The 26,902-nt window shown below is 38.6% G+C and overlaps 1 protein-coding gene across 4 annotated transcripts in view; it reads right to left on the reverse strand.

The window, feature by feature from the left end:
• Positions 1 to 211: 211 nt before the first annotated feature.
• DDX1 (DEAD-box helicase 1) overlaps positions 212 to 26,902 on the reverse strand; it is a 36,272-nt gene continuing 9,581 nt past the window's right edge. For 3 of the 4 annotated variants that reach the window (XM_065587672.1, XM_065587670.1, XM_065587671.1), the window contains exons 7-26: positions 24,281 to 24,364; positions 23,877 to 23,960; positions 23,341 to 23,417; positions 22,050 to 22,122; positions 21,867 to 21,943; positions 20,771 to 20,885; positions 20,001 to 20,139; positions 17,103 to 17,163; positions 14,199 to 14,297; positions 12,662 to 12,751; positions 11,266 to 11,454; positions 7,315 to 7,366; positions 6,037 to 6,183; positions 5,348 to 5,439; positions 4,548 to 4,620; positions 3,880 to 3,952; positions 3,716 to 3,758; positions 3,346 to 3,441; positions 1,208 to 1,328; positions 212 to 536 (exon numbers count right to left, since the gene is read on the reverse strand). In XM_065587672.1, the coding sequence (XP_065443744.1) occupies positions 406 to 536; positions 1,208 to 1,328; positions 3,346 to 3,441; positions 3,716 to 3,758; positions 3,880 to 3,952; positions 4,548 to 4,620; positions 5,348 to 5,439; positions 6,037 to 6,183; positions 7,315 to 7,366; positions 11,266 to 11,454; positions 12,662 to 12,751; positions 14,199 to 14,297; positions 17,103 to 17,163; positions 20,001 to 20,139; positions 20,771 to 20,885; positions 21,867 to 21,943; positions 22,050 to 22,122; positions 23,341 to 23,417; positions 23,877 to 23,960; positions 24,281 to 24,364 (1,916 nt within the window). In that variant the 3' untranslated portion in view covers positions 212 to 405. Of the gene's footprint in view, positions 537 to 1,207; positions 1,329 to 2,072; positions 2,228 to 3,345; positions 3,442 to 3,715; positions 3,759 to 3,879; positions 3,953 to 4,547; positions 4,621 to 5,347; positions 5,440 to 6,036; positions 6,184 to 7,314; positions 7,367 to 11,265; positions 11,455 to 12,661; positions 12,752 to 14,198; positions 14,298 to 17,102; positions 17,164 to 20,000; positions 20,140 to 20,770; positions 20,886 to 21,866; positions 21,944 to 22,049; positions 22,123 to 23,340; positions 23,418 to 23,876; positions 23,961 to 24,280; positions 24,365 to 26,902 lie in introns of those variants that run through there. The other variant, XM_065587673.1, reaches the window with a different exon arrangement.

Consider the following 26,902-nt stretch of genomic DNA (forward strand, 5'->3'; position numbering starts at 1 on the left):
CACAAGTGAACAAAAGTTTTTGTCAAGGTTGACTGATTGACAAAATAGTACCAGGACAAATCATTTTATATTTACTACAAAGATACTTAACATTCTCACTCAACTGGATAAATTACATTTGTATTTTTAGTAAATGAAAACGCTACATAACTAGTGATTCTGGAAACTCACTCAAGGGTGAGGGGGAAAAAAAAAGAAAAAACCCCACAAGTTTAGATTAGTTCTCTTTTATTAGGCCAACATTTATGACAGCTAAAACATGGGAGTCTACATTCTTCAACAGGGTTGCTTGACATGCAAGAACGGTGCCTTGTTTTTAAGAGTTATTGTAAATACTACTGCTGAGAGGCAGCACAAGATTATAGTTTTTATTATTATTCAAGTCTTGCCTAAAGTGTGGCACATTCAAAACATTCTGAACAGCTGGTTAGGAAGGTAGCCAAGATGTAAGAAAGATGTCTGAGCCTCCTTTTCAAGGGCAGCCAACTCTTGTACTGTAGGTGCCAAAATATCCACATGGCCTTTATAGGTTCCACCTGCCAAAAAAAAGAACCACACTCTAAAGGACATGCTTGAAATAACTTGTCAGCAGTACTTATGTTCAGTTGCAATTGTTCAGAAAGTTAGCTATTCCAATCTTACTAACTTGCTACTGGCAAACTTGCAGCCCTCACCACACACAGTAAATCCTATCTGTTGCAACTAAACTAGAAACAAGTTTTAATTATCTAGACAAAAACCAATAAAAATACCTTTCATAAAATCAGAATTTAGAAGGTCAGTTTATTTAACTAAATTTATGTGATGGTTAAACGCATGCTCCCAGCCATAGATAAATACATACCCACGCTTACAACTGCCTGAAAAGAACTCACGTCCTTATGTGCAAGCAGCCACATTTTTATATAAATTTCTATTTTGAAAAAACAGGAACCTGTATTACCACAGAGGGGGACATTACATTTGATGGCCTGCCATGTATCACAGTCATATAGATATTGGAGGTGGAGTGAAAATAATCATGGATGCTTTGTTTAGTGACACGGGCTTTCCAAAAGGTTACATAAAGAGTAGTTACATAAAAATTACAAGGCTTAGGATAGGGACCATTTTGTCAATTTATTATAGTTATTAAGTCACTCTTTCAAATGTTTCCGCTAATAGACCGAAACTTAACTAGACTACCGAACACTAATTAGTTGCTTACCGCCTGTAGCCCTTCTTTGTCCATATGTAACTTTCCCATCGAAGTCATCCACCGGTACTTTTATATCTGGCTCAACTTGGGAAATAGTACAGTTCAGGTGCTCTTCAATTTCACCCAGCAACTAAGAAAGGAAAAAAAAAAAATTCAGTCTTAAAGATTCTTCCATTTCTGAAACAAAAGATATTATATTGTTCTAAACCAGTAATTATGTTCAGTGGTTCCAACAGGAGTGGCATACACCCAAGAACGGAGTTTGCCCTGAAAGAAATAAAGGCCCAGAAGTGTATCCATACTAGCTTGGACTAGATGACCTCTTGAGTTCCCTTCGAGCCCTTCACTGCTGTGATTTTATCTCCTCTTCCGGCAGGATTAAGTCTCTCTAGACAATCCCTGACAGCTGTTTGTGTCTAACCTGTTCTTAAAAGCCTCCAGTGGCAAGAATTCTACAACCTTTCCAGGTAACTTGTTCTATTGCTTAATCTCCCCCCTCCCCCCCCCCCCCCACTTTTTAATATCCAGCCTAAATTTCCCTTGTTACAAACTAAGCTTATTAGTTCTTGTTCTACTCTCAGTGGACAGAGAACAACTGATCACTGTTCTCTTTAGAGCCAACTTTTACATTATTTGAAGACTTTTGTCCCCCCGCCCCAAAGTCGTGTTTTCTAAACATGGCCTATTCTTTCAATCATTGCTCACAGGTCATGTTTTCTAAACTTCTTATTTTTGCTGCTCTCTGAACTCTCTAGTTTGTCTACATCTTTCTTAAAGGGTGGTGCCCAAAAAGTGGACACAGTACTCCAGCTGAGGCCCCACCAATGGTGAGGAAAGGGGAATTACTACCACTCATGTCTTACATATGACACTCCTTTTAATACATCCCAGAATAACCATAACGGTTATAAATCAAGGCACCTTTGAGACTACAAGTAACTCTCTATGGGAAGACCCCTACATCCATACGGTACCCCTACTGCAGTGGTTTTCAAACATTTTATATTGGTGAGCCCTTTCACCCAGCAAGCCTCTGATTGGGACTCCCCCCTTATAAATTAAAATGGGGAGGGGAGGTAATTTAATTGGAGCTCGGGGCTATCAGCCCCATGGAGCTGACAGCTTGCAACCCCAAGGGGTCATGATGCCCTGTTTGAGAACCCCTTCCCTACTGACTTTAATGGGGCCGACCCACACAGGTTCAGCCTACCAGCTATTCTAACTGCTTATTTTATTACATACAAGGTATTTAATTATATTTCACAAGTGCAAGTTGCCATGAATTTCCAGCTATTTCATATTGGATGTATCCCATTACAAAATCTGTACTTGTATAAAAGTGCTATTCTCAGGTTAAGAGGAATGACAGATAAGTAGTCTTAAGAGATACTTCATCTTAGTAAATGAAGTGAATTGAATATCAGATTTTTAATCCCATTTTATAACAGTTCACAGGATGTGGTTAGGAAGGTGATAAAATGCATTCAGAACCTGCATGTTATTTTGGATATGGAAGATGAGAATAAAAGATTCTCCTATCAGTCTGTGCAATAGCAGCATAATCAGCTGCACTTTAAGTTATCAAAATCTGATTGGGAATTATTGTATGAAGCAATATTACATTCTTGAAATGGACATGCAAACTAATAGTCACCAGTCTATTTGACAAGACCATAAAAGTGAGACATTCTGCTTTCTACTATGTATCAATCATTTTTAAAAAGGACAGTTAAGATGTAATTAAAACATTCACTAGCAATATCCTAGCACAATGGAATCACCAGAGTTATTTTATCTGTGAAGACACTGGATGTAAGTCAGTGCCAAAACTAAGAATAGAAGAAGGGAAAAAAAAAGTTCCTGGATATCATCATCAACAGGATAATATAATAATCAAAATGAATTTCAAAATGTTTAGATTAAAATGAAATACATATTCCCAACCACCACAATTTTCACTTTAAATATTTAAATATTTTTAAAAAGTCTTCATCCATGGGCTTTTGAAACTAACATGATTTATGCTTCAATTAAACAAGACAAACTATAATGTACATTTCTCTCAATCCTTGAGAAACTAATATCAGCTATTTTTCCTTTTAAATAAAAAGGTGATTTTTTGAATAAAAACCAAAATGAAAGATTACCTGCATCTCATTGTACCATATAGTGCAACCTCCATCTTCCTTCAGCCTGGTATTATAGCAACCCTTTCCACGGCTACTACAAACATGATACCACACCTAGACAAGAAGTGAAGAATATGCCACACACACAAAAAAAAAAAAAAAAAAAAAAACTATTTAATCACATATATTAATGCATTATTATTTTCATTAAATCCAGTGTAAGAACTGCAATACTCAGTTAAAGATGCAGATGCACTAAACCAAAGTTTAGTATACAAACAAACCAGTGTTTTCCAAAGCAAGAGATTAAGTTAGATATCAGCCACAATAAACTTCACCCAAACAACTTTTGTTCTGCCCAGGGCCTCTGCTTTCGGATTAGAATTACCTTCTCTTTTTCTGTTGCCACAAGGGAAATCGCCAGACCCATTCTGAAGTGTTTGAAAAAAAAAAAAAAAAAAAAAAAAAAAAAGAAGTACTTAAATAAATATTTCTAAAGTGCATTTGAAGTATTAAACAAACCCCATAAGACTGATGAAGGTTCCAACATACCTTTCAGCTCTGCCTACTCTCCCAATTCGATGAACGTAGTTTTGCTTTTCATCAGGAAGCGTGACATTGATAACTGCATTTAAAAAAAAAAAAAAAAAAAGTGGGGACGTTACCACATACAGGAGTAGGACAATTCATAGCGGGAGCACACAACCCAGGTTGTGCTAATTACTTATAGTAATCATACATACTGTTAACTTATTCTGCCTCAACTCTCCTGGAATCCCTTTTTCATGCATATGCAACACAGTTTTACAGAGTAACAAAACAGTTGACAGGACAAGTTACCTTTAATAAGAAAGATTTTTAAATTTTTTTTTCTTGTTTCAAACCTCCGCCCCCCAAAATTGTAGCCAGCTCAGGTAGCAACACCTATAGTTAAGGTTGCTCAACACTTCACAGTATAAGACTGTTTTCTGGGTCCCCCCCCAGAAAAATATAAGTGATTTCATAGTTCAAGACTGCAACATCACACATACATATACAAGATGGTCAAATTAAGATTGCCCATGCACTTCCTAATATTCAAGTGCTTCATTTTGTAACCTTAAAGTTCTTAGTGTAGTTATATATTCGGTTTAACTAGTTTGCATATTCACATACTTAAGCAAATCCTTACAGAGTTCCATAGCTAAAATTCATGTGTTAATCATATTTAGACTTCTTACCATAAGGAACACCACGGATATCAATTCCTCTAGCAGCTACATCGGTGCAGATCAAGAATCTGACATCTCCTTTCTAAGGAAAAATTGAATTCATAGTTAAACCCACTACAGTTTTTAAAAACAAAAATCCCCCCTCCCCTGTCACTGCAATGGCCTTTAAATAGAGTATCCTTTGAGAGTTGGGTTACTTATTTAGCCTAATGTTAGGTTCCTTAAAAAAAAAAAAAAAAAAAATTGGTCCTAGTCTTTAGAAGCTATACACAATCAATTACACTAACTTAATTACAGGAACAACATGTCACAAGGGTTTAGACAATAGTGAACAATTACATCCTGGGCCTCTGGCTTGATGAGCCATTTTAATGTGGATGCTCCTAAAATTGGACGACTGGCCATACACATTAATAACATAAGCCATGCTTTAAGAAGACACCATGTATGACATTACAAGCCCTATCCCATGGGCTCAAGAACCAACTATTTCCTTATAACTTCAGGTAAGCAGGCAGGCTACTAAAAGTAGTAATCTTTCCACATTCCATACTGCATTGTGAAGGACTTGTTCACCCCGCTCTGGAACTCCGAGTAGCATGAAACGGAGAAGTAGTTGGGCAAAATGGCAGATACACTTTGCATACTGTTCTCTCAATCCAGATATTACACGGCCCTTTGGTATCAGACAGCCTCATATGAAATAAACACCCTTATTGCAATGGTCTGCGAGTATTGCAGTTCCACATCAAGTCATCCTGGTTCAGATTTTTTGGGGACTAAAGCACCGTAACAGCCTGGTTTTTTACCTTAAATCTTTCCAAGTTTTGTTTTCTTTCATGAGGTTTTCTGTCACCATGCAGACAGACACATGAGAACTGATGTCCTTTCCTATCTGGGCCTGAAAAAAGTTAGGTTATTAATATTCTATTAAACAGAGAATAAAAATATACAAACCATTCAATAATCACACTGACAGCATACTACAAATATATAGAAGTTTAAGTCCAGAACTTATGGGTGACAGTATTCAGATAATTGTACAAAGACGACCTCTATGAGAAGAGGTTTTAAATGCCAGGCAGAAGATACAGTTCAGACATATCACAGTAACATACTATTTTGTTACAGGGCAGTCATTTTAAGCCTTTTTTTGGAAGGTATAAGTGACACACAGCAAGTAAGTTTTATCACCATCTAAATACATTTTACAGTACATGGATCTCAAAGTGCCAAGAGGCCAAGAAAAGTTTGGTGATCACAGTATGCCATCAACACAGGTGAGCAACTAGTGGTTAACTAATGTTACAGCTTTCAGAAAATTTTATAATTAAGATCTGAAACACTCTGAAAGAAGAACAAAAAACCATTTGATATAAACATCAAGTGTTAGTATTTCTTTAAAGAAAGCAAAAGTGAAAGACTATTTCAAGCCTAAACAGTCAATTTTGAGACATCAATAAAATGGATTAAATAAGTTTAAGATGAGAAATATTACCTCCTCCTTGTTGCATAAAGTATTGCTCCATGTTATCACAGTCTATTTTAGTTCTGCAGAAAATAATTGCTTGATCCATCTTGTGTTCCTTAATTGCTCGAACAGCATACTCTCCCTTTAGTATTTTAATAGCTTCAGACCACATTTCTGAGTATAACAAGAGATGTTTCTCACTCAAACCATTTATAAAAATGCTATTTTCCAAGTTTGTTACTATACAGTTTTCTGAAGGCTGCTTAGAAACCAGGTATATTAGTATGGATGGGTGCAATAGGCCAAGTCTGCAGCACTCACATTCTCCTGCCCCAAAGAAAAAGGGCAAAGAATTCTCTTCCCCCAGCAAGAGTTAAATACCTCTCATGGGGAAGTTAACCTGAGTGGCTGAGAGAAGGTGTCTGCAGACTCAGGCAGACATCCCTGCCTCAGTTATATTCAGATTTCATTTTCAAAAACTTTTCTTTGCAAACTTGAGGACTAGAAACTCAAGCTTTTTTCCCATTTGACTATGGCCTAATCACTTGACTCCAGGAGCTGAGATATGCTATACCTTTTTGTAGGGCCTCTCTCTCTCAATGCAGCCCAACTCTGCCTCATGATATCTTCTAAAGCAGGGGTGGGCAAACTTTTTGGCCCGAGGGCCACATCTGGGCAGAGAAATTGTATGTAGGACCATGAATTTAGGGCTGGGGCAGGGATTGGAGTGCAGGAGGGGTTCAGCAGGGGGTTGGGTGCAGGGTACGGCCTGGCGCCGCTTACACTGAGTGGCTCCGGGGTAGCAGCAGCGCGCAATGGGGCTAAGGCAGGCTCCATGCCTGCCCTGGCCCCTCACCACTCCCGGAAGTGGCCAACATGTCTGGCAATGGCTCTTGGGGGTGGGGTGGGGTGGGGCGGGGCGGGGCAGGCAGCTCTGCTGCACGGTGCCCTCGCCTTCAGGTATCATCCCTGAAGCTCCCATTGGCTGCGGTTCCCCATTCCTGGCCAATTGGAACTGCAGGGGACAGTGCCTGCAGGCAAGGGCAACGCACGGAGCCCTCTGCTCCCCCTCCCCCAGCGGTTGCAGAGATCTGGGAGCAGCGCAGGGCCAGTGCAGGCAGGGAGCCTACCTTAGTCCCGCTGCGCCATGGGGCTGGCAATCCCACAGGCTGGATTGAAAGCCCTGACCGGCTGGATTCAGCCCATAGGTCATAGTTTGCCCTCCCCTGTTCTAAAGAATACTATTTCAAAAGCCATTGCTCGGATACCAAAATGTTGTTAAGAACTCAGGGTAAGTTCAATTACCTGGACTGTTAACACCAGGCCTTGTATTATCTTTTGCATGTACCTCATCAGTCTAAAAGGGGGGGGAAAAAAGAAAAAAAAAAAAAGTTAATTATAGCAGTGCCTTCATAACTACAGTAGTATGCACAAGTAGCATCAATCTCATCAATAGCTTGCTATTTGCATTTAATTTATTAAGCACCAACAATCTACTTGGTGTTCTATGACACAATAAGACAGCCACTGCTCCAAAGGCCTTGTCTAACATTAGCAAGCACCAAAGGTGAAGTTCTTGTCCCAATAGAATCAATGGGAATATTGCTATTAGACTTGCCAACCTCCAGGATTGTGCTGGAATCTCCAGAAATTAAACATCAATCTTTCACTGAAGATTATGTCATGTGATGAAACCTCCAGGAATATGCCCAACCAAAATTGGCAACACTAATTGCTATCAACTTAATCTAAAGTGAAATTTTTGCACTGAGTTTTCAGATCAATTTTCCTACCTCTAGGCCAAAAGTAGTTTTAATTTAAGGACATTTAGTGTTTGTTTTTAAGTGTGTAATGCACACAATTACAAAATTTTTCATTCCAAGTTCTCAAAGTCAATGCTTATTTTATAGATATTGCTTTACTTCTATGTTTCAGTTTACCTACTCCAAGAACAGAGCAAATCAATTGCATGGCAGGAATTAAAATTCTCATGTTCTTGACTTTCAGTCTCATGCTCCTTTCTCTAACTTAAATTGTTTTCTGTAACTGCTGAAAGGGAAACTACAGTATTTTGAGGAAGAGAGTTACAAATTTAGCTGATTCAGGATTTAAAGATATACTTTTTTTGAAGTACTTAAATACAAAAAACAGTAAAATTCAAAGTCAACAAAAAACACAAGAAAGCTAATGGTCAAAAATAGCTTTGTTTATTTTTAAACCAGAACAAAGCTCATCAGGAGAAAATACTCAACTAGAGAAGTCAGTAATAAGTAGTGAGGTAAGCTAGTCCACATTGGTTACTAAAGCAACTCTCCTGAAAGCTGAATAGTGAGAGTCACATTAATTTTAGCCAAGGCAGGAAAAAAAAAAAAACACCGCATCCCCACCACGACCAGCTTCACGAGAGCAACAGGAAAGTTTATATTACCATTGCCAAGTATTTATTTTTACAGAGCGTTAGGATATAGATATTCAGGCCTGTCTGCAAAGGCCTATACTTTAAGAATTTAGGTGTATTCTTATCACTTAGCTAATTATAGAGGTACAAAACAAGAATCAAAATCAGTCTGCCTGTTTATAGGCCTTCTCTCACTAGGATAGTCCAAAGCCTTGTTCTTAGGCTAAGGCTTTTGGCTAAACAGCAGGGGCAGCCATAAGGTGGGAAGCGAATAATCACGTCCTCAGTCACAATGAAATAAGGCAGTTCTGGGCTGTTAAAAAGGTGATTCGATCCATCACCTCCAGATAAAGGGAAGAGTAAGAGGAAATTTAGTTTGATAGTTTTCTGTTTGGTAAGAACTCACTTATCAATAGACACAGCTGGGAAACCCTTATGTCTTTATAGGTGTAGTTGTGAAATCCTCACTTCTGTATTGTTTTATTATTACAGTTTCCACTTTGCTATTATTTGCATGGTCTCTGTCTGGTTCACACCCAACAAAATTAATTATACAGCAGACAGAAACAATTAAGGTGGTGGGATATAATTGGTTAGATAATCATGTTACAATATGTTAGGATTGGTTAGTTATATTTCAGTAAAATGATTGGTTAAGGTATAGCTAAGCAGAACTCAAGTTTGACAGCACACTATATAGTAAATCAGGAAGTGGAGGGGTGGGAAATTGGAATCATGTTTTGCTAAGGGGGGGAATTAGGAACAGAGACTGGAACAGGGACACAGGCAAAGCTCTGTGGTGTCAGAGCTGGTAAGGGGGACACTGAGGAAGGAAACTGGAATCATGCTTGCTGGAAGTTCACCCAAATAAACATTGAATTGTTTGCACCTTCGGACATTGTTGCTCTCTGTTCATGCAAGAAGGACCAGGGAAGTGAGAGGGTGAAGGAATAAGCCCCCTAACATGGAGTTTGTATACTCTTTTGAATAGGTTTCTACAAAGTATGCTAGTTATGGAGAAATGTGTAGGCAAAAGGGAAAATCCTTGTTTTCTAAAAACATTTTTTTCTCTGAAAAAGCCAAACAAGAAGTTGAGGGGGGAAAAACAATAAAAACCCAACACACACTATGTAAATTTAGGGAATGACCTTTAAAAGCAAGTTTCAGCTACATTGACAAACACAGGACTCCCTCCAGTGGTTAATTTAAGACCTACCACATTCTATATCATAACCACAAATTTTTGTCTATAGAATGATCTCAAATCTCAGTGAGTTTTTAAGTTACTAAGTACTTTACCCTCAACTCAATAAGGATAAGTTCTCATCAGATATCTTAATTCAAACACTGCAAACAAGTTTGCCAAACCAACCTCGCTTCTCCATTTCACCTTGAAATGGTTTTGCAAAGAGGAAAATTTGCCTCTGGCTGGAAATGCTGGGGTCTAGCCATCCTCCTTGTGGGGTTAAGGATAGTCAGATGTTTTATCAGGGAAAATGAGTCTTTATGAAACTTCAAATCCAACCCCGGGCAAGAAAATAGTTTTCCCTTCCCCAGGTTAGCCAATAACTGCAGGCAGGGGCATTGTGAAGTATGAAGGTACTTGAAGTAATCGTCAAGGAAGATTATCTGCTCTTGCCAAAGAAACATGAGACCTCCTCAGAGCAGGTTTGCCTCCTCAAGCACAAATAAATGCCAGTAGATCTAAAAGATCAAGCTCCCCAGTTAAAGGGCAGACTGGGCACACAGAAGCTACTGAGAATTTTGGGTAGTGGTGGTGGAGCTGGAAAATAGAGTTCCTGGGCTCCAGTTGTGAGGCTACAAGATCACAGAGTGATCACTGCCTCTAATTATTTTGTTTAGGGTAGCAGGGAATAAGGTAAGTTGTCCACATCTCATAGAAGAGAAACTTACTCCTAATTCTGTGCTGCAGTGGGGCTGGATTGCACCAGAACGGCATGCCAGCATTTTTGCTGCACGAAGGATGTCATTTTGTTCTTAAAAATGGCAGCCTCTATAGCATAATTTCACACCCACCCGCCCAACATGGAGGATGTCATTTGGTAGAGCAAAAGGTCAACCTCTGTACAGCATGCATGTAAGGTCACGTTGTCAGAGGTATTCTGGTGGTTGCCCATTCAGGACTACACCCCTGTATTATTTGAAATGTAAGTCTTAACTATTACAATTCCATCAAATGAAGAGTTTAAAGAGCAAGAAATTACAAAAAAAAAAAAAAAAAAAAAAAAAAAAAAAAAATCTATAAGCGTCATTTAGCCAGACAAAACCGGTCCACCTGAAACAAAAGCCTGGAATTAATCAGCCAAAACTGACACTGCAATTGCCAATCTCCATCTGTAAAGCCCATTAGGGTAGTTGGACTCAATAAGGGCATGGACCACTACAGCAAGGTCTACATTAGAAAGGCTTATTTACAGACTTCTGACCAGTCACAGATGAAAGATAATATAGGCCACATGTCTGGGGCTATGGAACACTAGCAAAAAATCAGGTATAATGCTGTCCTCTGCAACTCAAACCCATTAAAGTTTGCTGGCAATCAGGTCTCATCCAGATTTCTATTTGAGTCAGGCACTGCGATTGCAATAGTCTTGCAGAACTGGAGTTTTATTAGATCTACAATATTATGTTGACAACATGAACTTTACACTACAATCAATATGCCAAATTCTATATTCAGATACATGCAGCCATTTCAACAGGCTACAGTGGCAGTTGGTCCCATATGGTTAAGTTCAGGTTCTAGCAGTCACTGTGTAACCTGAAAGCAAGAGTGTTTTTGTTTTTTAATTAAGTTTAGTCTACTGTGGTCGAATAGGTAATTACAAACCGCTTACCCTAATATGATTCTTGCCAAGCCTTTCCCATAGTTTGTCATTTTTGGGATTCACAGGAACAACAACGTGGTGCACAGTTTCTGGGACAGAATCCTCTCCTTTTAAGTCAACCCAAGTGGGGAAATGCATGATCTTCTCAGACAGTTTCTTCACATCAAAAGAATGGAGAGTTGCAGAACACACAATAACCTTAAGAAAAATACAGACACTTTAGGGCAAGAAGTTTTACCAAAGCCACAAACACCATAGCAGGTGACTCTTACTGGTCAAGAGTTTAGGTGGAGAGAATAAAATCCAGAAGGGTCTTGTAAGTTTGTGATAGTAGTGTGGTGTCATGCAGAGAACTTTTTTCTCCCTACTTCTGACACTAGAGAGACTGATGGAAACCAGCCATATGAAGAACTTTCTGGTCAAGTCAAATAATTACTCCATTTTTCCCTCTAAAAAGCAACTGCCCAGTCATTCCTGGTCAAGGAAAGCAGCATTATTGGCAGCTGAAGAAGAGGCACAGAGCAGAAATGAAATATAACAATTCCTCAGATATATACACATCACACGGGTACTTTACAGTTTTACAGATTTCTGAATGTGGACTTCAGGGTTGCCATGTATCTGTTCCAAGTATAATTTTCATATCAAAATGCCTACAGTAATACTGCAGATTATGAAAGTTGTTTTATCACACTCCTAATTTGAGTTGCACCTAGAACCAAGTAGCAGACTATAGATCTAGTGTGTGGGTGGGGGGAAGTCATGCTCTTTTTTCATAATGAGGAAGTACACAACTCTTGATGGCATTGTAGGTAGTTTCCAACTTACAAATGTTTTCTTTTCAAATCGAAAGAAAGCGGTCCTTTAGTAAGAGTATATTAAAATAAAAATATAATGTAAAAATGTATGTTTTGCTTTACATTTTTTAGTTCAGTTCAAAACTAGCATCTTAAAATTACTCAAGATAACCAACCATTTCAGCCCATCAATGAAAGCCATGAAGGACCAGCAGATTAAACCCCAGAGTATCTTCTGTAAACACTAAGAAGGAGAAATAGTAATTGCTGACTTTCTAAATAAAATCCCACATTATACCTTTAATTAGCAGGCAGTCATCTATAAAACATTGTTAGAAAAATATAAAAGTAGGTAACCACTTATGGTGGAAGGTAGTAGATTCAGAGAGTTGTATGCCAGTATATCACAGGCTATTAAGCTGTACACAGTTACCCCTGTGTTGAGCCCAACAACTTGCGAACAAACTTTAAAACAAATAAAAGAGAAAGTGAACAGAAAAGTATTAACTACCCCATAAAAGAAAAAAGTGCACCACACTGGAACTGTTATATTCAACAGCTTTTAACATGTTAAAAGTGATTGCTGATTACAATAGAGAGCATTATACCTGCAGTCTTTTTCCATCTGAAGTTATCTGAGGAATCTGACCATGGATTCTGTTTATGAAGTCTGAATAACCTTGGAGAAGGAGGCCATCCTACATTGGGAATCAAAGAGAGAAGCTACAACACCTTTTGCTAATCTACTCAATTAGACAAACAAATATTAGGATATAGACTTTGATGCTCTTTTTAAAAAAACTCTCTTTTCTGGCTAGGACAGCATTACCAAAAGGGAAGAATCCTAAGACTCAAAATTATTTAAAGTGGATCTTGACTAAAATGAAAGTGGGTGGACACAAACAAACCCTCCAGACCAGCTGCTGCACTTTAAAATTTACTCTACTTAAATGAAGTGAACGAGGAAACCTGAAATAGCACCACTGTAGCTTTGAGTAGAGCAAAATTTCAGAATAGCCCACACAATTTCAAGAACTGATAAAAATCAGATTTTGAGGAAAACAAAAAACAAAAAAGAAGCCAACAATTAGGAAAAACTAGTTTATTTTAATCAATACCTAAAACCCACTTTAAAAAAAAAAAAGGTCCATCTTAATTTCCTTCAAACCACCCAAATTAGCCTCAAAGCTAGATTCTGAAAATGAACTAAAGTCAGACATGTGATGCTTGTGACTGCAGCTGTATAAACTCAGCCTACGTAGTATTTTCAAAGTTAGTAAATTAGGTATTTTTCCATAGTATTTTTTTTTGGAATTTGGCATTAAATCGTATTACCACATCAAATCTTGTGATACCAGCTTCTACCCAAGGGCTTTGTACGTTCACAAAGCTGCCTTTGGAGGCTGCTACTTCCATGCAAGATTCCTGTGTTACAAGGTGAAATAAATGGCTACTCTCCCAAAAAAAAGTTAAGTTTTTCTGAAGGTGAATCTTTCTGAAAGCCTTCTGACCTCTCAGGGTCTCCCCATTTCAGGTAGAGGACTAGCTCAGTCCACGCCTTGGATGCAATGCAAGCGCAGGCATTGAGCATGCTGCATTTACAAAACACTAACCAGGATAACTAACCCTGAAACACAAGGATGTTGAACTGTCAATGCATTTAAATACATAATTGCTTTAACTCTAGGGCAGGGGTCGGCAACGTTGGCACACGGCTTGCCAGGGTAAGCACCCTGGTGGGCCGGGCCAGTTTATTTACCTGCTGACGCGGCAGGTTTGGCCGATTGCGGCTCCCACTGGCCGCGGTTCGCCGTCCTGGGCCAATGGGGGCAGCAGGAAGTCGTGGCCAGCTCATCCCTCGCCCTTGCTGCTTCCCGTCACCCCCATCGGCCCGGGACCGCGAACCGTGGCCAGTGGGGGCTGCGATCGGCCGAACCTGCTGCATCAGCAGGTAAATAAACTGGCCCGGCCCACCAGGGTACTTACCCTGGCAAGCCGTGTGCCAAATGTTGCCGACCCCTGCTCTAGGGCAATGAAAACTTCATCTAACTTCTAACAGTAAATCAAATTGCCACAGATAAGTTTTGTTCTTACAAACAATACCACAATGTATAAAGCTAAATATTAGTTATTTTCTTTACTTACAGCTTCATCAAGAACCAGGAATCTAACTTGAGATAAGTTAAGCTTTCCAGTTGACACCAAGTCATCCAATCTTCCAGGGGTTCCCACAACTATGTCCACCTATAAAATATAAAAGGGTTTTTAAGTACATTTAGCAAGTCAAAATTTAACATGAATTTATGAAGTTCCATGCAGAGCCAAGTGTAGCGATTAATTAAGGTAGCACAACCCTTCCCACTGAAGGGCCCGGTTTTCAGTTGCTTATAACTTTGCCAAGCTTTAATCATATCAGCTGAAATTTGCCATTCCCACTATCTGGTTCACACGGAATATCTTTGGAAAATTTCAGCTACAATGGTTCAGCTATTTCAGACAACAAGGTTGATGAACTTAAGAGGTATTGCCCCCCTCCCCCTTTTTTATTTTTTTTAAAAACACAACTTCCAGTCATTTAACTGAGAAGCTCCAAGTCCTCTATGCATTGATGCAGAGATTGGATATTTTACAAGGGGGAGAATCACCTTTGTGATCAGCGAGATGATTTTTGCCATTCCTCTAACAATATATCTAAAATTTGGCCAAGCCAAAAAACACAAAAACAGACAAAAACCAAACCAAACACCCCCTCCTCCCCCAATAAAAACAAAAGCCCCTTAAACAGGGATTTGGAGCTGTGCTCTGCTCCAGCTCCAGGCAAAAACCTGCAGCTCCACTGCTCCGGAGCTGCTCTGCGCTCCAGCTCCGCTCCAAACCCACCTCAGTTAACACATGCTTTGTAGACACCTGTTAGAGGTTGGCAGCTAACTTCACTGAAGATTCATCTACACACCAAAAAGCTCCTATACACACACACCAGCCAGACATACTGTATCCATGCTATCCACTAAAGAATGGCTGAACATACTTCATCCAAGCAGGACTTTCCTTACAATTGCTCCTTGCATCAGCTGGGGCTATTTGGGGCTCTGGGCACAGGAACTGAAAACAGGGAAACCATCTCTATTATGCTCTCAATGCTAGTGCACAGGCAGCAAGGAAAAGGAGGAGAAAGCACCTGTTTGAATGCTGATGGGAGAGTAATATGGGGGTGGGGCTTGGATAGGAGTTATGGGGATGTGGGGCCAGATGATAGCACTAGGGCAGAATGCTCTATTGGCTATAGAGCACACTCTCCTATAGAGCCAGAATTTGAACCCAAGAATGTTCAGTCCCTACACTCAGTCAGCAAATACCCATGAAACCCATTCATCAACTGTACATGGCACCCCCCTCTAGGGGCTGATCCACTTCTGCTATCAGTTCCTCCATTTGCTTAAGTGGAGAAAGTCTGCTGTGGCCTCTAAGGGTTCAAACACACTCTTTATAACCTACACAATAGAAATTATATTAGTAAAAAAACTGAAAAAATGGAAAGACTGCAAAGTCAAGTACCCAAATGCCAGGAAAAGCCAGCATTAAGGCTGCCTGTACAACCTTATTTGGCCCCCTGGTATGTATGCATTATACATACAGTATTTAATTACATGACCACACACTATTTCCCCCCCCCCCCAGGATCCTAGCCTTGTTTAGTGAGCAGGATGGATGGTGTTCAGGGAATGAACCAGGGTGAAGTAATGAATGAGGCTGTTCTCTCTCGGCACAAAGCCAAATGTATTCCAATGCATTTTACAGATACATATGGGATTTGTTTCCCCCATCAAGAACTGTAGTCAGTTCTGGGGTCAAACAGTAGCAGGTTAGCACAGACACACTAAACAAAAGTGTAAGACTGAAAATGAATAATAGACTGCAGAGAACATTAGGCAAACAAAATGTTAGACACGATCTATTAGTATGCACCAGAAAGAGGATTCTAATTTGTAAATCTCTTGTGTTTGAAGAGGTGGAAACTGCCCTTTTCACTAAATCTATAAAGCAGGTAGAGCATAGTAAAAGTTAGAATAGCTTTAGGACACGAATAACGACAGTGCTATAGGATTGTTAATTACTGTATGTGCTTAGGACCTTGGTTTTTTACAACTCATCTGAAAGATGGTACCTTCAGCAGCACAATGTTTAATACCATGCTGGGGCTCAGGTTCTGATTCAATTCAGAAAGAAAATCATTTCCTTCAGTGCCTGTATTTTCCCTAAACGTATCCCCGACAAGAATGATGCCACTTAGCTTAGGAGACCTGACAGGACTATGGCTGGAGGCAATACAATTCTGTCTTGGTCTATGAGTTACCTTACTCATCAATGCACCAGCTTTTCTTACAGAACGTAAGGTTTGTATTTCCCCCACACCCGCCAGGTTTAATTCTGCTAGTTTCCAGACACCCAATTAAGGCTCTAAGTTTTCAGGCCCGTGTGTCTCAATGCCCAAAGCAAAACACTACTTAGTGTTACAGTAAGCCAGCGTTACCATGGCCTACATGGGTATTACAACAACAGCATGACAGCAAAGCTTATCTAATGAAACCCTTCCTCACATCTCCTCCAAAACAGAGGAAATAGGGAGGAGGAGGAGGAAATGACAAATTAGGATCCTTTTTTGGTGAAAAACCAATAGATGCAGTTTCCTAACTAATCTAGAGACAGAACACAATTCCTGAAAAGCAGTACACATTTAGATATTGGGTACACAGCTACAAATATGAATTTTCTTAGGTTTTTGGAGAAAAACCTTTTTTCAGAACTGAATGACCAAAGATAACCGGCTTAATACAAATTATAAACTATTTGCCTTACCTGGCTTAATTTGATCAATTTCTCGTTCTGAAGGGAAATAAACACTAGAATACCACAGTAGTTGGGCAACATACCACTCATTTCATTTGATCAGCCTTACAGAAGCAATATGGAGTGCAACATTGTCAGGGAATTTGGGCTGTGGAACACCACAACTATAAACTTTAAGTTAGAGATGAGCACACAACTTACACCGTTTTCCAGAACGGAAAGCTGATCTCTTGCAGCAACACCACCAATAATTAGGAGCTCCCTAAAATGGAACAGAAAATAAGAAACTTAAGTTTTTGAAACTTTTATATTTGTATGTCATAGACATCTTATTCTACAGACTGTAGACCTTCGCATATCCAGCAGAGTAACTAACCAGCTGGCTTGGAAGTCTGTACACCATTATCTATATGTACCTCATGCTAGAGAGCGGTGTTTAAGGAGATTACACAGAGCTCTTCTTCACCTCTGTGTGAGCTTGAAAGCTTGTCTCTCTCACCAACAGAAGTTGGTCCAATAAAAGATATTACCTTCCCGACCTTGCCCCTCTAATATCTTGGGACCAAGACTGCTATAACACTGGATACATTTAGGCTTGGTCTACACTACCCCCCTAATTCGAACTAAGGTACGCAACTTCAGCTACGTGAATAACGTAGCTGAAGTCGAAGTACCTTAGTTCGAACTTACCTTGGTCCACACTCGGCAGGCAGGCTCCCCCGTCGACTCCGCGGTACTCCTCTCGCCGAGCTGGAGTACCGCAGTCGATGGCGAGCACTTCCGGGTTCGACTTATCGCGTCCAGACTAGACGCGATGAACTTCTGGGTTCGACTTATCGCGTCCAGACTAGACGCGATAAGTCGAACCCAGAAGTTCGATTTCCAGCCGTCGAACTAGCGGGTAAGTGTAGCCAAGGCCTTAAAGAGACTTTTCTTGATGCTTAGTTTAAAACAATTAATAGCACTGGACAAAATTGTGGCCTACAATACATATGCACATGTTTAAGACCAGAATGTGATTCATTTTGTTGAATTCCAGGAGCATGAATGTCAAACAGTAGCAAAAATGTTTGGTGTGTGTGTGTGTGTGTGTGTGTGTGTGTGTGTGTGTGTGTGTGTGTGTGTGTGTGTGTGTGTGTGTGTGAAATTACAAGAGTGAAAAATGCATTAAATCTTCCTATCCTTTCAAGGAGATATGTACAAGATTAAACGTACACTATGTAACTTTTTATAGCATGTTAAATTATGTTCTCAGAAGTTAGGAAACAAATGCATCATTATGAATGCAGTGAGCTATACATACACTAATCATATCTTATAGCTCTACAATTCAGTTCCCTCTTTTTAAATGTAGTCTTGAGATTTCTAATGTTTCATTTGATCAAAATATTTTGTAGGTAAAAAAACTTAAAACCACACCACCATAATGAGCATCCACATACAAACCAAGAGACTTTGCTCTGATCACACTAAAGCAAAAGAAACATAGGTCTATTGTACTAGTTCATTTATAATGGTGCTATAACAACCTGAGAAAGCAAAACAAGAACTAATAATTGATAACATTAAGACGGCTGAGGTACTTAATGCCTATTTCGCTTCAGTGAGAAGAAGTATGGTGGCTAGTTACTCTATATAATTAATATTAATAAGGGGGAAGGAACACATGTAAAAATAGGGAAAGACAAGGTCAAAAGAACATTTAGGTTAATTATATCTACATTTAAGGTGACAGAACCTGATGAAATTCATCCTATGATACTTAAGGAACTAGCTGAAACAGAACTAGAAAAGGGCAAACACAGATAGGTGCTATAAGAAGGGGAACAGAGGACCCAAAGAATTATAGACCAGTCAGCCTAACTTCAATACCTGGAAACATACCAAAACAAATTATTAAACATTTTGTAAGAACCTAGATGATAATGGGTTAGGAGGAATAGTCAGCATGGATTTACTGGAAACAAATGATGCCAAACCAACCTAATTTCCTTCTCTGACATGGTTACTGGCCTAGTGGATTTAGGTTTTGGATAACGGAGTGGAGAGTCCGCTTATAAAATATGCTTAAGCCATCAAGCTGGGAGGGGTTGCAAGAACTTTGCAGGACAGGATTAGAATTCAAAACAACCTTGACAACTGGGGAACTGGTCTGAATTCAACAAGTACAAACTACTATACTTGGTGGGGGACGGAAATCAAAAGCACAACTACTACCTGGGGAATAAACTGGCTAGATGGTGGTACTTTAGGAAAGGTTCTGGAGGCTAATGGATAAACTGAATGAGTCAACAATGTGATGCAGTTGTGAAAAAGTCTCTTATTCTGGGCTGTATTCATGCAGGAGTGTCATATGTGAGGTAGTTGTCCTGCTCTACTTGGCACTAGTGAGGCCTCAGCTGGAGCACTGTGTCCAATTCAGAGCATCACCCCTTAGGAGAGGTAGGGACAAACTGAAGGGAGTCCAGAGGAGATCAACAAAAATGAATTGTCAGGGTCCACTGAAATTAGGAAAAATAAATAAATGGGTTTAATCTGCAACATCAGAGATTTAGGCTAGGTACTAGGAAAAGTTTCTAAACTATATGGGTAATTAAGTATTGGAACAGGTTACCTAAAAGGCTGTGGAATTCTTATAATTGGAGTTTTTAAAAACAGGCTGAAAACACTCCTCTCAGCAATGGTCTCTAGGTATACTTGGTCCTTCTTCAGAGCAGAAAGTTGGACTTGACCGTGAGGTCCTTTCTATCTCTACACTTCTATGATACTGTAATTACTTGTTTTCTTTCTTCCATTTTTCAAACTTAAGGGAGCATTAGACATACCTCAGGTTGTCAAATGTAAAACCCCCCAAACACACACCACATTAGGTAGAGATGGCCTAAACAAATATCAACTGTTTGATGATCTAGCCTTGATGCTGCAACTATCCCCCAAATTTCCTCTCTACAATCTGTCCGTGTCTCCATCTGCTTCATCTTGGGGGCACATGAATCTTAAGGCTGACCCTGAAATTATACAACCTATGACATCATCCATACAGACCAAAAGTAACTGGAATGTTACCTGGATTGCAGATAGCATTAGAAAAGCTGTTACCTTAATTTAGGATTATCAACATTTTTTTTGAATTGTTTTACGTTGTTCAAAGTTTGTTCTGCTAACTCTCTGGATGGTTCCACAATTAATGCTTTTGGAGCATTAGGAAGGTTCTTTGTTTGAGCCACTTGTGCATTTCCTAGAGAAGAAAACATTTGCAGTTGAGAGAAAAGTTAAATTTCACATCTTTAAATTCATTGTTAGAAATAATTTTCCAGACTTTTCAGTTTGAATGCAGCTTTTAAAGGCGTTATTTACTACATTAAAAAAAAAAAAAAATCATTGCTATAGCCAACTTTACTCATTTGCAGCTAGCAGATTTCACCTCCAGATGTATATTTGGAACTGAAAAAAGTGTAATTCCCCACTCAAAAACTAATCAGACCAAGACAAAATGTTCATATTACCGATACAGCATGAACCATTCACTGGTCATCCTTTAATGGAAAATTGCTAATTCCTGAAGTGGGTGTCTTTTTATAATTAAGCTGAATTCCCATAGTTAGGAATTGGATATGCATAGACTAAATAGCTAAAACATGGCAGCTTCACATTAAGTATTAGACTATATAGAGAGTTAAGACTTAGGATGAGATTTGCAAAAAAAGTGCTCCATGTTAACCTAATTCTGCTCCAACTGAAGTCAATGGTCAAGCATCAAGTGTCTTTAATAGGCACAATTAGGCCAATTCAAAGCCCTTCTGAAAAATCCCACTTAGTCTCCAGACTATCCGTGAGGAATTTTAATATTAATCCCTGCAAAAACATACCTGCCTGCTGCGATTTCAGAACATTTCCATCAGGAGCTTTGCAAAGAGCAATAAATCCATCCTTTGGTGGAAACTTAAAGTCTTCTTCACCAAAATTGAATTTCAATTCAGCATTCTGAAATAAGTTTCACAAAACATTTCAGACATTGATTCTAGATATATATTGTCTTTATCAACACTTCCATAAAAAGATTTCTGTGGGAATCAGCCATAAGCTTATAGTAACATAGTACAGATTTTTTATTTTTTAAAAACACATCTCCCCAAAAGTGAGTTGTAAACAAAGTTGAACATAAAATTGTCTGATGGAGAGTTTGGATTCATTTGTTTACCTCCTGCTCTTACTTGTGGGGTGTTTAAGATATTGGTTTTCTGAATCAAGGTCTCCAATTTTAACTACGATTTAGACCCCCTGTGAACTTCAATATTTTAACCATGCCCGCCTCATTGGGTAGTACTGCCTTTTAAATTGCATCAATAGATTTAAATATATGATTCAGTCTTTGGCTGTCCTGAAAGTTCCACTGAAGGGACTTCATACATTAGACAGGCATCATATAAATGCTTTCAATTATTATAACATTTATCAAATCAGTCGAGAATGCTACACTAATGCACTGTTGTAACATTAGGGTTGAGAATTTAAATCGAAGAGTTAAGGTTCTTAAAGTTTTCTCACCCACATTATACACTAGCATTTCTGGCTATTCTTTTAACTGTTAAGTTACTGAACTGTGTTATAGAGTAGGTGGACAAGACAGTAGTGCTGAGACAATTAAATGTTTAACTTTAAAATTGCAAAATGCAAACTTACACTAATTTGTTTACTGAATCTGAGGAAAGTTCAAACCCTAACCCTTCTACACAGTACTTCATTTCTGCGAGAGAACAACTTCATCAGCAGATTGCGGATAGAAAAGATGCAAGGGGCAGGGTGGCCAATGAGGGAGATAGTAACTGAGGCAAGAATGCACAAGATTTTATAAAAATAGTCGTTATGGAATATGATCAATATTTGATATTTAAAACTGGATTGGAACAATTCTCACGTGATTATATAAATAAATAAATAAAATTTGTGACATTCATAAGTTACCTTCAGAACACAGGCTGCAAAGAGTGCTTGGCTCTTTATATGTGGTGGGATTTCAAATGCAATGCCAAGGTCTTTCCCTGAGAACATAATACATTTAAAAAACACAATTAGGGTGAAATGTTCAGTTAGATTGTCAAAAAGGAAAAAATAAATAAAAATAAATAAATAAAAATGCAAATTTACCATTTTTGGAGAACTTGATTTGCCCTTTGTCTATATCCAGATAGCATCCAACTGTATCATGCATAGTGAATTCCTACAATGGAAGACAGATTGTTCTGTTCTCAAACTGATTTAGAGTAGTTACGTTGTTTAAAAAAAAAACAAAAAAAATTGTGCTCAGATTCTATTAATCTTCATAGTTTCTGACCCAAACAGCTTCAAAAGCAGATATCAAATTTAAATTTGATTAAACAAACAAACAAGCCTCTCTGAACAGCACACTTGTCCTGAAAATAAGTGTGTTAGAACAGACAAAATTGGCATCTTAACATTACAAGAAAGTTTGATTTTACATAATTAGTTTGTTCATAAAACCAAAAATATATTTTGGATTAGATTTAAGTCTGAGTGGAAGTGCACTAAATATGGATTTATTAGACAAGCAATCTCAGTTTATGACAAACATGCAAGCCTATGTTCATACCAATTTATACAGGTACAAACAAGAGATTGCACTGAACATCTTTCAAAAATATTTTATGTAGCACCTCTTCAATCACCCTTGGGTTCAATTTTAGTAATCAGAAAGTATATATTTTTTTAAAACAGTTGCAAAAGCTGCAATGCATAAGCTTTGGACAGTTTACCAATAATATTAAAGAATTATTAAAATTGGGTTTCTGCTGAGCTACTTGGCTTCATATAAATTGTGTCAGAGGAATTCAGATAGGCATGTAAGCTTCTGAAGTTCACTACAATTTCAAAAAGACTAGAACAGAAACAGGAAAGAGGAAAGACCAGTTTTAAGGGGAAACAAAAATCCAATTGTCAACCGAACAGCTAAGATGTAAAAGGTTTAGATCTGACTGACTTCATTGTATTGGGATAGTGTGACAAAAAGAGCGCCGTAAGTGAAGCAATAAGGTAATGTGAAACAAATTCCTTAATTACTGCAATACAAGGTCCTCATTGTGGTGGTGGTGAATACCCATAAGCAGGTCAGTTGCATAGAGGCCAATGACGACAATGGAAAGAAAAGCTCCAGAAATAAGTCCAGAAGATGAGACTATTTCTTCACTCTATACATAGCTGTAAGTTTTAAGACGTGGGCGTGTTGGGTCAATATGTTTGTGTAAATAATATAAACATAAAAATTCCAGATTTGTGCTAATTCAATGCCTGGTTTTTAAAGCAGCAATCTATATTATATAAACATACTGTACCATGTGTAACACAAATATTTTAATTTCTAAAACAGATGCGGTTATTTACTAGAAATGTTATTTCTAGCCACTTAATGATTGAAACTTACCTCACCATAACTGTCAAACTGTTTGTTGTGTGACTTCTTTCCAGTTCCACCATAGCCAAAGCCAAATTTGTCAGTGCCTAAACTCAAAATTAAACAATATCATTGTTACTGTTCAGGTTGCAGATCACAGATCCTTTTTCACTACCATCTCAAACTCAACTGTTTGGATTGCCATCATGCAAGGGAACAACACTTGCTCTTAAACAATTTTCATTGCCTTAGTGCACTCTCGAACACCATCTCTAAGATAGCATGCTGACTTTTTCAGTCTCTACTCATCTACATTTTAAAACTATGAAAACAGAAAATTAGAGTGTATCCCCTCTACAGGGGGATCTCTTCCTGCATGCTTAGCAGTGTTTGGATGAAAAGAGCTGCACATCCATGGGCTTGCTCTCCCTCCAATGCAATCCCCACAGGTGTCCCCTCTACTTGTTCTCTGGAAGACTAGAGCAGGAGATTATATGCCCTCTGTGACACGAACTCCTGTAGACCAGCTGAACTTCAGAATTTTCTATTTTATGAAGACAACTCACCCAAATCCAATGAAGCCTGCATAGTGGACCACCCAATTCTGCACAAGCCCTGGTCATGACAGGATACTTCATAATAGTATTTTCCTAAAACAAACCACACCACATACAACATTTAAATTTCAGTTTCATCAAAGCAGTTCAGCTTCATTACTTCAAGAGGAAGCCTGAGGATTTTTTTGGTAAGATATTAGTAAAACTGAACTTAAATATGCAAAAGTACATTTCTTCTTAAGGTCTTCAATCTGTGTAAGACTATGAGCCAGTGTACAGCCAGATCCATAGTGACTATTCTGAATGCAACCAACTTAAACGGAGGATAGTCGACAAGGTAGAAAGTCAAAGATATTCATGTTTCAGAAACTCAAATTGTTTTCAAAATGCATACTTAATCATTTTATAGCTACCTTTAGTCACTCCTTTAGTTGCTCTGCATCCATGCCATTCCTTTACCTCTCTGCTTTGGCAACACAGACCATCTGATCCAATTGCTGAAGACGACAAAACAATGAGAACTTAAACATTTTAGAGTAGCTTTCATAAATGCTTCTCCTCTACAGGAGAGACCATAGATCTGAAAAGTAAGTATGCCCCAACTTGAATCTAATTTATTCTTTATTCCTACCCAAAGAAAAAACCCCACTATATTTTGACCCGCTTCCTATCCTTTGGAAGACAATCATAGTTCAATGATATTTTGTATTAACTGGCATTTAACCAGCATCTCTTCACAGACATGTTTCAGGTGTGAAGAGGTACAGCAAAAGTGCACACAACTCCAAGTATGTGGTACAAGAACTGTTAGTGGTTGGACAGTTTTAGCATATCCTCTATTACAATTGTTAAGCAAACAAACAGAAATTCATCACAACTCATATGATGTTTGTTAACATGGTTCTATCTGCAAGAATTCTCTCGTGGCAGTGTTATTTATGGCTACACGGACAATGCAATCCTTAGCACACAGAACAACAATTATATATTCACTTCGCAAAGACACGAATGTTTGCCCTGCAACAAGCATAGCACGAAACTCCGCTCCATTTCAACCTAGGTCAAGTTGACATTTGACAACGTCAGTATGGAAGGCAAGTGTCAGACTGAAAAGTTTGTATCCTACTTTAATGCTGCTTTATAAAAATACATAGTGCTTAAAAATTGTTCAAACACTGCAGTTCCTTCACTTTGCTAATCCACTATTAAAATGGACAGAAACTTGATTCAGCCTTTTATGAAGAACTCATGTGGAGAAATGCTATGGCCAGGATTGTATCTGAACACTGTTTTGACACTTCAATTTTCAACAAGAGTAATTTATAGACGGTGCATTCTGCTGTTACAATTATGATCTCTGGCCTGTTATGCCAAAGGTCAGACTAGGTGAACTTCAGCCAGTAATCTCCACCGAAAGATATCCAAGGTATGTCTACTACACTTAAAATGCTACAGAAGCACTGCAGCAGCACAGCTGTGCTGCAGCATAGAGACTACCTACGCCGACAGGAGGGATTCGCTTGTTGGTGTAAGTAATCTACCGCCCTCAGAGGTGGAAGAATTCTTCCATCGACCTTGTGCTGTTTACACTTGGATAGGTCAGTCTAGCTATGCTGCTCAGGAGTGGGGATTTTTCACACCCCTGAATGACACAGTTAAGCCAACTTAAATTTTCTAGTGTAGACCAGGCCCTAATCTTGACTAAGAGGATTCAAATGCTGGAGAATCCACCATACTCCTAGGCAAGTCGTATCAATGGTGAGTTACTCTTGCTGTTAAAATTTTTCACCTTATTTCTAGTCTGAATGTGTCTAGATTAATCTTCCAAGTACTTCAAGTCATTATGCTGTGCCTTTGTTTTTTTGCCACATTAAACAGAGAAACATACTATCAGAAATCAGGTACTTATAAACCTTATTGACTGATCACATCTCCTCTTAACCTTCTCTTGGCTAAAACTATTAAAAAAAAAGTTTCTCACCACAGGCATGATTCCAACCCCCTAATAATTCTCATCTCTCTTTGCTGAACCCTTGCCAGCTTTTCCCCAACATCATTTTTTGAACTGTGAAAATCCGAACGGGACACAGTATTCCAGTAATGATATCCCTAATACCATGTTCAGAGACGATATCATCTCCCTATTTTTATGGGACATCCACCTGCTTATGCATCCAAGGATCACGTTCACTACTTATAACTCATCCGTTGGAAGTGCCATATGGTAAATCCAATGTGGGCAACCATTCTACTCACATTTCATAAGCACCATCTGCCTTAAAGCCCTTTGTGCTAAACTCCGCCTCCTTGGTCTTGATAATGAATTTACTACCTTATTAAAAATTAGTTCTCAGCCATCACTATATAAAATTGATATACTGAAGGGATCTACATCATCCTGATTTCAGAGGAAGATTTAACATCTTCCCTCATCATGGAAAAAGTCACCCTCTCAAGGACAGGCAGCCTGAACTTTTAAAAGGTTTTTTTATTTTATTAGTAACACCCCATGACTAGAAAGATAATATTGTATTGTTGGTCCACATTTCACAAACTATTATATCTTCATTAGTTTCCCCTTAATATACATGGCCAATACAGCAATATTAACTGTTTCATTTTTTTGAGAGTCTAAAAATGAAGCACTTCAGATTGAATTGTAATTTTGAATGCTTCCCATGGACCATAGCCAACCTGCTCTTTCTGTAAATCTGTTTTTGAGAATAAAGGAGTCTATATTAAAAGTCAAATTAACTTGTAAAATTTAGAGTAACAATGAAATAAATAACCCATACAATACTCGGAAACATGCCACACTCCATCCCAAAACCAAGTCCTGCAGCTGATACCAAACAGCAGTTACAGATTTTGGTCGGAACCCTGGAGCCCTTAAGCAGTCCATTGAAATCAGTAAAGTACTTACTCTAGGTTACCTAGGGAGGTGGTGGAATCTCCTTCCTTAGAGGTTTTTAAGGTCAGGCTTGACAAAGCCCTGGCTGGGATGATTTAGTTGGGAATTTCCTGCTTTGAACAGG

This window comes from Chrysemys picta, chromosome 3 (assembly GCF_011386835.1).
Source record: "Chrysemys picta bellii isolate R12L10 chromosome 3, ASM1138683v2, whole genome shotgun sequence".
Lineage (NCBI taxonomy): Eukaryota > Metazoa > Chordata > Testudines > Emydidae > Chrysemys > Chrysemys picta.